This window comes from Diabrotica virgifera, chromosome 3 (genome assembly GCF_917563875.1).
Source record: "Diabrotica virgifera virgifera chromosome 3, PGI_DIABVI_V3a".
In the NCBI taxonomy this organism is placed as follows: Eukaryota; Metazoa; Arthropoda; class Insecta; order Coleoptera; family Chrysomelidae; genus Diabrotica; species Diabrotica virgifera.
In genome coordinates, this window is record NC_065445.1 from 248,793,595 (window position 1) to 248,806,419 (window position 12,825).

The 12,825-nt window shown below is 32.6% G+C and overlaps 1 protein-coding gene across 2 annotated transcripts in view; it reads left to right on the forward strand.

Annotated features, from left to right (window-relative positions):
• The window catches only part of LOC114337798 (uncharacterized), a 140,523-nt gene that overhangs the window by 94,590 nt on the left and 33,108 nt on the right, over positions 1-12,825 (forward strand). For both annotated transcript variants that reach the window (XM_050646055.1, XM_050646056.1), the window contains exons 12-14: positions 5,295-5,665; positions 7,704-7,880; positions 10,979-11,217. In XM_050646055.1, coding sequence (XP_050502012.1) covers positions 5,295-5,665; positions 7,704-7,880; positions 10,979-11,217 — 787 coding nt within the window. The remainder of the gene's footprint in view (positions 1-5,294; positions 5,666-7,703; positions 7,881-10,978; positions 11,218-12,825) is intronic.

Consider the following 12,825-nt stretch of genomic DNA (forward strand, 5'->3'; position numbering starts at 1 on the left):
GCTGACGTGGTGTTACATTCAGCGCGCCCTTTTAATAAGTGATTTACCGCGTAAACTAGCTTATATAACAGTGGCATCTGCGCGCTGTAGTCAGTTGAGTCCAGTTTGTGTTTTGAAGGTATTAAGTGTTATTGTTACGTTGTGTTCGAAATGTTCCGTTTATTGCCAGTGATCGCTGCATCCTGCTTCCAGTTGACGGCGCTTCCAGTGGAAATGTGGTCTGCTATTTTAAGGTAAGTGTTTATTTATTTCTTGTAATGTTTATTATTGATTATTATTTTTATATTGATATTATTTTTTTTAATTACACTTTTAATCTTTTTACTGATATTTTTCAGATTGCTGGATCCATTGTCTTTATTGGCAACTGCAAGATCAGATCCCAGATTCAAGAGTATTTGTCTTGGTGACAGCGTGTTGAGAAATAATCTCCGGGATGCTTTGGAGATTGAAATACGTCAGGCACAAGAGATTATACGAAATCTTGCAAAATCAATAACTATTTCGAGAGAGGATGCCAAAAGAGTATTTGCAGCTAATGTCTCCAAGAAGATAACCAAGAAAGCTGTGAATTTAAGACACTGTTTGGAGGTTATCAAGAAAAAACCGATGAAAGCAGAAAATAAAAAGAAAAACCAATGTCTATCGACTGTTAAGAAAGTTTTTATTTGTAGAATTTAAGTTTAGTTTGTAATATGTTTGTATATCTTTTTTACAATAAAATTTTCATCTTATCTCGTTTAGGTGGAGAAACTTGATTGTTATTTGACTTTTTTTCACAAACAACACAACACGTTTCCAAAATATTCAGTATATTTAAAAAGCCACTAGTTATTAGTCTTGGGGCAAATTTTAAAAATTATGATTTGTAACATTATAAACTAAACTTACGTGCATAGAAATCGGCCCATCTAAAAATTTGGTCATTTTTGTAGCCTCCTATTTCCTAAACCTGTTGGCCGATTTAAGTGATTTTTTGAAGTTATACTTCTTTAGGCGCGATTGAGATTGAGGGTGAATTTATATTGATCTGCGCGCATGCGCACACCGACAGTATGGTATTAGTCGTTATACGGGCTCTGATTGGGTGTTGAAATGATCTGTCAATAATAAATAATTGTTCAATATGAAGGTAAACAAATGTATAATATATTAGTTTTATTGTTGTGAGGACAGAAACAAAAAAGTTTATAATTATTGTAGTGACATTTAAATAGTTTTTAAAAGCAACAGGTATGTAATAATTGTAAATGTATTATAGGTACCTACCTATTTGAACCTACCAAAATACATAGTATGTAATACTTTTATTTACATAATTTGATTACCATCAAAATTTCTATCAATGTTCACCTAATATATAGTTTTCTTACTCTATGTTTTGTTGCATTTTTTCAATTCTAAATCATTTCAAATCAAAATAATTAAATTTAATTCAAAAATGTCAAAAGCTTAATCCGTTTAGTTAGTCGATCTTCGCACATAATAACACATTGCCTCCGTGGCGAAGCGTTTAAGGCGAATGAACCCCAATATACCAACCGCGCTGATAGCTGGTTCGAATTCCAATAAAAACTTTTATTTTTTTATTTTTTTAATACATTTTATGATTGTAAGTATATTTATTATATAATTTTATTTTCAGAAAATACGTATTTAGTTAAAAAAAATTCCGACAATTAATGTTCAGAAATCATTTGTGGCATTTTTAATGTGTTTGAGAAGTAGTAAGTATAAATTAGTTTAATATTTAAATAAAATATAAATAAAAAGTATATTAATTTCGTTTAAATCATATAATAGAAGTATAACTTCTTACGTGCGTACAAAGTACACACATTCTTTTTTTTTTAAATATGTTATAGCCTTATTCTTCAAAAATATCGCTGTAATAATATTATTGCTAAACAGGTAAGTGTTATTTTATACCGGGTGTAACAATGATAGTCTGTATTTTACTCAAAGTTCGGAACACCCTGTGGAATATTCCAGCGTATATAAAATATTGAAATTAAAACTCAACTGTAGTCTTAGGCTTTCTTAACATTTTGCTTTTTGATTTATTCGCTTATGTTGGATAATAAAAAAGTTAGGTATTTTAACAACTAGCAATGTTCTTCATCAATACAGGGTATTTCTAAACAAGTGCGACAAACTTTAAGGGGAAATTCTGCTTGAAAAATAATGACCGTTTTATTTATAAACATATGTCCGCAAATGCTTCATTTTCGAGATACGGGATGTTGAATTTTTTTTACAAACTGACGATTTATTTACTGCTCTAAAACCGGTTGAGATATGCAAATGAAATTTGGTGGGTTTTAAGGGGTAGTTATTGCGCATATTTGACATACAATTAAGAATTTTATATTCACCATTGGCGTGCACACGGGTCATATTACCCGGTCATATTACCCGTATGCACGCCAATGGTGAATATAAAATTCTTAACTGTATGTCAAAAAATGCGCAATAATTACCTCTTAAAACCTACCCAATTTCATTTGTATCTCATGCGGTTTTAGAGCAATAAATAAATCGTCAGATTGTACGAACAAATTCAACATCCCGTATTTCTGAAACGAAGCATTTGCGAACATATGATTATAAACCTAACGGTCATTATTTTTTCATGCAGAATTACCCCTTAAAGTTATCGCACTTATTTAGAAACACCCTGTATTGATGAAGAACGTTGCTAGTTGTTAAAATACCTAACTTTTTTATTATCCAACATAAGCGAATGAATCAAAAAGCAAAATGTTAAGAAAGCCTAAGGCTACAGTTGAGTTCTAATTTCAATATTTTATATACTCTAGAATATTCCACAGGGTGTTCCGAACTTTGAGGAAAAAACACACTATCATTGTTACACCCGGTATAAAATAACACTTACCTGTTTAGCAATAATATTATTACAGCGATATTGTTGAAGAATAAGGCTATAAGATATTAAAAAAATCACTTAAATCGGCCAACAGGTTTAGGAAATACGAGACTTCAAAAATGACCAAATTTTTAGGTGGGCCGATTTCTATGCACGTAAGTTTATATTGCATTGTAATATTTATATTAAAAATTTGTACCATAACCTGGCAGCAATATCTTAATTTTGGTTCTCCTTCTCCACTGTTTATTGTCGATTATTTCTAAAATCTGCAGAAATGTGTGCCACAAACTTCAGGGGGTAATTTCGCATGAAAAAATAATGACAGTTTGTTATATAAACGAATGTCTGCAAATGCTTCGTTTCGGAGATATGGAGTGTTGATGTTTTTTTACACATGACGATTTATTTATTGCTCTGAAACCGGTTCATATATAGTCCAAAAAGCCACTTTTAACAAATTTGCATGTTGCCAGGACCAAAAAGTGGTCAAAAATTTTTTAAACGTTTTTTTTTATTTTTTCCTAAAATTATTTTTTTTGCATGGAAAAAAGTTTTTTTAGGTTTTTTGAATCATTTCAAACAGAAAAGGTCTTTAGTGACTTTTCTCTAAAAATGATGGTTTTTGACATATAAGCGATTAAAAATTGAAAAATTGCGAAATCGGCCATTTTTAACCCTCAAAAACTATGTGAAAATCTGAAAATTTGAATGTTGCCAAGGTAGGTAGATGTTCTTTAAACATCGATTGATAAAATCCCGAAGAGTACTTTGCAATACAATATTCAAAACTCCTTTGTTTTTTAATTGCTAATCAAGCGTGCACGACACTATTTTCCACCGACAGTATGGTGCAAATGAAAGGAATAAATTCGTCATTTCGTAAACCGGCGACTTTAAGGAAAAATCCCGAAACAGGTCGATTTTTATTTTTAAGTTATGATATTGTGGCGTATATGGTATACTAGTGACGTCATCCGTCTGGGCGTGATGACGTAATCGATGATTTTTTAAATGAGACTAGGGGTCGTCGTGTGGTAGCTCATTTGAAAGGTTCTTCAATTCTTTATTCAGTAATGTAAACATTTACATAATTATTTACACAGGGTGTCCTTCTACTTCTTTTTTTGTCAAATAATTTAATTTAATAAAAATTTTTTGGACACCCTGTATAAATAATTATGTAAATGTTTATATTACTGAATAGAGAATTGAAGAACCTTTCAAATGAGCCCTATTCTCATTTAAAAAAAATCATAGATTACGTCATCACGTCCAGATGGATGACGTCACTAGTATACCATATATGCCACAATATCATAACTTAAAAAAATAAAAATCGACCTGTTTTGGGACTTTTCCTTAAAGTCGCCTGTTTACGAAATAACGAAGTTATTCCTTTCATTTGCACCATACTGTCGGTGGAAAATAGTGTCGCGCACGCTTGATTAGCAATTAAAAAACAAAGGAGTTTTGAATATTGTATTACATAGTACTCTTCGGGATTTCATCAATCGATGTTTAAAGAATATCTACCTACCTTGGCAACATTCAAATTTTCAGTTTTTCACATAGTTTTTGAGGGTTAAAAATGGCCGATTTCGCAATTTTTCAATTTTTAATCTCTTATATGTCAAAAACTATCATTTTTAGAGAAAAGTTACTAAAGACCTTTTCTGTTTGGAATGATTAAAAAAACTAAAAATACTTTTTTCCATGCAAAAAAATAGTTTTAGGAAAAAAACAAAAAAAAAAAACGTTTAAAAAATTTTTGACCACCTTTTGGTCCTGGCAACATGCAAATTTGTTAAAAGGAGTCCTTTTTGAGTAAGATTGTGCAAAAAATCCGAATCAGAATATTTTTCCTAGCGGATGCGCAGTGGCTTTCTGGACTAATATGCAAATACAATTTAGTCGGATTTAAGAGGTACCTAGTTATTGCGCATTTATTGACATACAACGCGCTCTGCATTATTATCATTCTCATTTGTTCATCCAGCTCGTAGTTAATTTTAATTCTTGGTGGGCTTTAAGAGGTAGTTATTGCGCATTTTTTTGCATACAATTAAGAATTTTATATCCATTATTAGCGCGCATACGCGTAATGGACCAATTTCTTTTATGAAAAATATCGTACGCCACTGATGATTTAAAAAATTTTAATTAATGTACATCTTAACACGTTCGGTGCCTCTTCTTGAACAAGGGTCAGTTGGCTGGTACCACGTACTTAAATCGTTCATTTAGTAACGCAGTACTACCGACTCCACTTATGCGTCATCCTTCGAGACGCTACTCGTGCGTCATGGTTACAAAACGTGTCAAACTTGAGCTAGCATTTTACTACTGAAAATATTACATTTCTGTGAATTAGAATAATTTCCAAATCAATTCCTTTATATTTTAGGTTAAATCCAGATCACATTCCTTTAAAGTATATCACACAGGTACGGTATTCTACTTCTCGGCAGAAGATCCAGACACACTCCAATCATGGATAGACCTAATCAAAACAGCTACTCTAGTGAACGATAATCAGAAAAACCAGGAATCTAGTCTTTACTCAGAAACGGACGAGTCGGATACGGAAAGACTAAAGATTCCCGTAGAAAAATCGGATTCTCTGAAAAAATTTGGGTCTCTTAAGAAATTTACTTCGAAGAAATCCAGCTCAGATGCTAGTCCCAGTGGAAGTACCAGTCTTGATAGGAAATGGTTTTTTAATAAGTCCAGTAGTCATAGGAAAGATTCCGTACCAGTACCTACAGCCCAGTTTCGGTAAGTATATCTGTTTCTAACTGAAATTAGTATTACGATTACCAAAATATTGTTCTTCTTCTTCTTCATCCTCTATAAGAAATTCTGCTTGTTCTTTGGGGATTGATACCTCTATAAAAGGTTGTCACTCCATCTTTTGCGCGGTCGGCCGATACTTCTTCTGCCGATTGGTGATTTTTCACTTGCTATTTTGACCACGCGTGTCTTCCCCTTTTTGTTTATGTGGTTATTGCTTTCGTTTTTCTATTTAGTATCCATTCCTTTACACACTGTACGTTATTCTTCTTCTTTTGGCATCATATCCTTGATGCTGCCACCATGGACTTTCTCCTCCTGGGCCTTCCTTTTTTTTTCGCCTTCTTACCGGCTTCCACTGTAATATCTTCTTTATCGTTTTCGTATCTTGTCGCTGAACATGTCCCAGCCATGACAGTCGTTGACTTTTCACAAGTCTTACAATATCATACCCTTCATTTAATTCATTAACCTCGTCGTTTCTCCTGATTCTCCATGTGCCGTCTTTCTCTTGCACCGGGCTATATACTTTTCTCAGTTTCTTTCTATCACTGTACGTTATAATTTCTTCTAATGTCTTCACTCCTCTTTCGATCTATGAGCGTATTCCCTGTAATTCTTCTCAGTAGTCTCGTTTCTGCCGTTTCTAGCAGTCTTTGTATTGTAGCTGTATCGGGTCTTGTTTTTGATACATATATCATTATTGGTCTTACACTGGCTTTATAAATTCTTGACTTTATTTCAGTGGCAATATGTCGGTTTCGCCATATAATGTTATTAAAGTATCCTGCCAGTCTATTTGCGTTTTACACTTGATTTCTCACTTCTTTGTACAGGTCTTTGTAGCTGGACAAGTTTATTTCCAAGGTATTTTATTTTCATTACTTGTTCAATACTGATGCCATCAATTTCTATTTTACATCTAATTGGTTTTTACTAATTACTATTGTTTTAGTTTTCTGAGATGAGATTGTCATGTTGAATTCTTTTGCTCTTATATTAAAACTGTGGGCTAATCTTTACAGACTATCTTCATCTTGGGCTATCAGTATTGCATCGTCTATGTAACAGCGTATTTTTTATTCTCTGTTTCCCATTCTGTATCCTTTTTCTTTGTTGAGCGTAGGACTCAATGGGTCCCCTGTCTTATTCCCCCACAATATTTTTAACTATGTCATTTTTATGTCTTGCTCTGAAGCTTCAGTCTATCGACTTCTATTTAACGTCACAAGTATTATTGATTTCTTTCCTGTGGTGACAACACTTTTAAACTGATGGGTAGAGATTTCGGAGATAGTGATTGAGCTGGCTGTTGGGATGAGGAAGGCAGCTGGCGGAAATCGCACATCCCATTTTAGTAAATCCCAAAGTGAGTTTAATTCAAATTTGCATTCCAGAGAATGTAATACTGGCTCAAATTTTGCTCATTGTAACCCTAGGATATCCTCAAGAAGATGGTTTTACACAGAATATAGTAGACATTTTATAAAGACCATTAATCGGCTGAGAGCAAATCATGCTCTTACTCCATCTTACATGCATAGAATCGGCTTGGCAGATACTCCCAATTGTACTTGTGGCAAAATCGGAGATCTAACACATGTCATATTGGAATGTCATTTACAGATGATTAACATAAACGACCTTTATAAGGAATTAAAAAATTTTAAATGTTGTTTCCCAATAAACCTTCATACTTTAATATTTACAAATGATATGGAAATTCTTCATCTCATTTATGAACATGTTAAATTATACAAATACAAGTTGTAAACTAGGAATAATTTGTTAATTTGGTTTGAAAAAAATAAGATATAAAAAAGAACATATAATAAAATAATAACAAAAAAAAATTTGAATTTTACACAACTAATTTAAATAAACTTTTTGAAATTGTACATTTTTTTAATAAACAAATACATACTTGTCATGTAATTGATTTCAATTTAACCAAGGTTTTGATCATTATACTACTTGTCTTTAAAAAAATAGTACCTTAATAGTGTTATATTGTTATTTTCAGATCTTACAGGAAAATTCGCACAAATGACAGTCAATCCAGTGTTACCACGGGTAATTTTACCTCCCACGTTCAATTATTCGGATCGCAAAATCTTGCCAATCCACAAAATGTTAGTGTTCCTAATCTGTCGATGGAAAGTATTAGGCCTGAACTTTGCCGGGAACTTCCAAAATGCAGGTTAGTATTCAGTTAATTGTTAGAAGTATCACTTTAGAGAATTATTAACCCATTAGCTTGTTAAGCCATAATGTACAAACTCTTCAGAAGAAAGTCACAACTTTTGTCAGTTCACTGACAAAAACGAGATTAGATAAAAAACTAGACATGTATCAAACCAGACAGTAAGCGGGATTTCGATCAAAGTTTAGCACCAATGACCACCTGCAAATGATAAAAAACTCATTAAAAAATCTATTCGTTGTGAACTTCGCTGGTATCGCCAACTAGCGGAATACTCGTGCAACTTCGGTTGGAAATTTAATGAGAAAAGTATTGCGAATAATAACAACGCAAAGAAGTAATTCGATTGTAATCGATGGTTAGTATCAGTAAGTACAGAATTTATGATTGATTATGATAATTGTTTTAAAGATTTTAGTTATCATCAACTATTTTCAATATGAAATAAGCCACAATTTTACCAAAAAATGATTTTATTAACGTTTCGAAGCCCAAATCGGGTTTCGTTGTCAAAATACAAAATACTACTAAAATAAACAAAAATGTTGTTGCTAAGTAAAAAAATTCTTCTAATAATTTATTTAATCTGACTCATTTACATTGGCAATTCAGACGTATATTATACATTTTAAAGTAGAAGACTTTAAAATGATAACGCCAATATTTATGAGTTGCGTTCCTGGGACGACTTTACTAAAAGCTGGTTCATTCGATTACATGAAATAAATCCCAACTCAACAATATTCGTCACAAAAAAATCATAGCATGTGATCTGTCTTTAAAAAGACAACCAAATGCAACGATGACAGTAAAATTCTCGCGTTAGAGATTCCATAGTAAATCACGAGGGAAAACCAGGAAAAAACCTCGTGATACTATCCCGACATCGATGTTTTAGTCTCAAAGGATACTGGATATGAGACTCAAGTGTATAGAAAACCAACAGATATCTCAATTACAAATCAAATCACAACATCAACGTTAAAAAGGGAATCATTAAATCCTTATATGATAGAGCCAAAATTACTTGTTCTAACGAAAATTCATTTTTAGAAGAAAAACAATTTATCCTTTATCGTTTATAATGGATACGCAAGTTAACCAAATGGAGACCTAGAACAGATTGATAAACTTGATAAAAATTTGATCAATATCGATACAGCACAAGAGCGTGCATTCTGAGTATAAATAGGAGAGACTATGTCCTGCAGTGAACTTAAGGGGTTATCCTAATGTAAAAGTAGGAAATAAATAAATACTTTTTTGGGAATTTCTAAAATAAAAAGTACTGTACCAATAATTATTTTGAAAATTTGCAGGAGCATTTATTATAAAAAGAAGTATATGTAAAACAATTAAAAATATTGAAAATTTAACGATTTATGCGCATTTATCTACTGGCACAGTGAAAATAAAAACATAGCTCCACTGTTGCAGTGATTGGGACTAATACAGATTCTGAAACATAAAATTGCAAAGTGATTATTGAAATATAAGTTATTTCCTATACCATGAACTCGGATTTTTGGAAAATATTAAAATTTGGAAAAATGACGAAGTGTTGAAAACAATTTTTAAAATTAGCTAAAACATTTTCGGTTTCAAAAACCGCTAAATTGACATTTTTTATCCGATCAAAAAACTCCTAGTTGATGGTATAGAAAATAACTTATATTTCAATAATAACTTTGAAATTTTATGTTTCAGAATCTCTATTAGTCCTGATCACTGCAGCAGTGGAGCTATGTTTTTATTTTCACGGTGCCAATAGATGGCGCATAAATCATTTAATTTTCAATATTTTTTTATGATTATTTTTTAATGATTTTAACTTCCAATCGTATAGTAAGATATTTGATCACGTGTTTAATTCTGTCCAATCAGATTAAAATTATACTGAGAATTATGTACTGTAGAAAATTACTGATAGAATTTTTGTAAGTAGATTGTTTCTGTTTAATGGCAACCAGTTCCTAGTTTTGACAACTGTCACATTTAAGAAAATATCCATAATATACGTATTAAAAAATAATCTTACGAATATCACACGACAGTAAGAATAAATAAGAAAATAATGCTTCATTGTTACTCAAATTTGTTGTCATTGGTCATTGTTACTCGAGCTCTGCGGGCTCTCGTGTCTATTGCCAGACAACAAATTTTCGAAAAACTGTCGCATTATTTTCAATTTATTCTCACTCTCTTGTGATATTATACCCGAAAATTGTTTTACATGTACTTCTTTTTATAATAAATGCTCATGCAAATTTTTAAAACAATTGGTACAGTACTTTCTATTTTAGAAATTCCCAAAAAAGTATATGAATTTCGTACTTTTACACTAGGATAGTCCCTTAAAACGGACTGATTATGATGATCACTTTACAAGTGCTTAAATTTTTCAGTCTGCCATGCCACTAGTGATGTTGAAAAAGTCACTATTCGTTACAAAGTCCTCGTTACATACGAATACCGAAAATAACGATTACTATACAGAGAGTCAAATCGTTACTTTGATTACTCTGATTACTTCCTTACTTCGAATCATTCGTATCACAGCGAGTAACAACTATTGTATCTACTTTGATTACTTTGATTACTTCGTACCAATAGTATTAGTATTAATACCTATACAAAATACCTACCTACTGAGAAATACGATTCTTGATATGATTACCGGTACTCAAATACAAAAGTAACAAAAGTAATCATAGTAAACAAAGTAACGAATACTGTAAAAAATGATTACTTTATACAAAATACCTACCTACTGAGAAATACGATTCTCGATATGATTACCGGTACTCAAATACAAAAGTAACAAAAGTAGTCATAGTAATCAAAGTAACGAATACTGTAAATGATTACTTTATACAAAAGTAACAATTTGTAACGAATACTCGAAAGTAACTATAATCAACATCACTACATGCCACATGCTATACGCCTGAATCTCTGTAATTATGGGTGCCTAAGTGGCCAGATTTTATTAACGTCCAGTTCTTTAAACGTGTCCTTGCTATCCGCCTTAAAGGATCAATATGTTGTTGAAGGATCAATATGTTGTTGTTGGTATAAATTAATATTTTTTTTAGGCCGAAACCAGTAAACTACATGCACGCTAGCAATCCAAGTCTTTGTAATGTCAGTTCCGATTACACTTCCCCAAATTACAATAAAAGTCAGTTCAAAATGGCGAGTGAGAGTTTAGCGGGGTTTGTAACACTCGAACAACTGATGATACGACAAACAGAAGAGAGGAAAATGAATCCACATCACATTTTTGAAGAAGTTAATAGGAATATGCTATTGGCTAAACCCGATGTTGTTTATGGTGAGTGGTTGGGGCTATATCTACTAGATGGCCTGATAAGTAACGTCCCTTGAAATGAAAAACATGTTTTCCGAAAAAAATTATTTCATTTTATTCCATATAGTCTCCTTTTTGCTCAATACAACGAGTTCCCAACTTCTTTATGCCGTCCGAATAATTCGATTCTGAAAGCTCTGCAAAATACGTGTTTGTTTTGTAAATTATCTCTTCGTTCGAGCTAACTTTTTTTAATTACGAGCCATCTCTTCAGATTTGGAAACATTCAATAATCGGACGGAACCAAATCAGGAGAATGGGCTGGATGAGAAAGCAATTCGAAGCCTAACTCATGAATTTTTACCATTGCCGTGAGTCGGTGCATTGTCTTGGAGAAACAATACTTTCCTCTTTCGCATATGGGGCCGTTTCTCACGGAGTTTCTGCTTCTGTTTGTTCAGTAATTCACAATAAAATTGGCAAAATACAGTGGTCATGACCTCTTCTACCCACTGATCGACTCTTGACTGCTTCGGAACATTTTGGTCGGCTTCAATTCACTGCCGTGCGTTCATTCCGTTCTCTGGTATGCTAAAAGTCTGACGTATTGCGCTTCATAAGGTTTAAACACTGTTGAGAAGTGGTCACACGATCATGCTTTTGCTCAACAACAAACGTGGCACTCATTGGCAGGATAATTTTTTTATATTCAAAACTTCGTTCAAAATACAACTAGTGCGCTCTTTACTATTTCTTGTAGCCTCCGCCAATTAACGCAACTTCATTTTACGATCAGCTACAACCATTTCGTGGACTTTCGTCAAGTTTTCCGGTGTAACCGCATCGGTGGGTCGTTTGGCATCCAGTACGTGGTTCATCCAATGTGATATACTACTCTGGGCTAATTAGCAAAATACAAGGAAAAGTTATTTGCCAGCAATTTTATTGCTGGAATTTTATTGCTTTTTCTTTTTGCTGACGATACCAGTTAATATCGCAACTCTGCATGCTACTATAACTTCTGATCTACTCACAATAAAATCCTGGTTTGATTCTAATTTACTCTCTTTTAACGTAGATAAAATAGTAACATTATCCTATAAAGGAACTCTTCCACCCTCACCTTCATAACAGCCAGATCAGTATCATTGATTCTGTAAAGTTTCTTGGTATTTTTTTAGATAGCAACCTTAAATGGTCCCTTCATATCGATGTGTTAAGCAAGAAACTATCCTCAGCTTGCTTTGCAATAAGATCTGTTTCGAAGGAAATGAATTTAGCCTATTCCAAAATAACATATTTTTCTTTGTTCGAGTCCCATCTTCGATATGGTCTTCCTTTTTGGGGTTCTGGTACAGCTGCCCAATCCGATTTTAAATTACAAAAAAGAGCAATAAGATATCTGTTTGGCCTCAGAAGAACAACACATTGCAGAAGCTACTTCAAAGATCACAGGATTCTAACACTACCTTCTTTATGTATTTTAGAAATCGGTAAATTCGTAGTTTTTTACGTTTTTCGTCAATATTTCTAAAACTATGCGGTTTAACATGAACAACCTTCTATACAAAGATGTTCTACATTAAATTTGAAATAAAAAAAAGGTCCTATGCATAATCCTTATAAAATGAA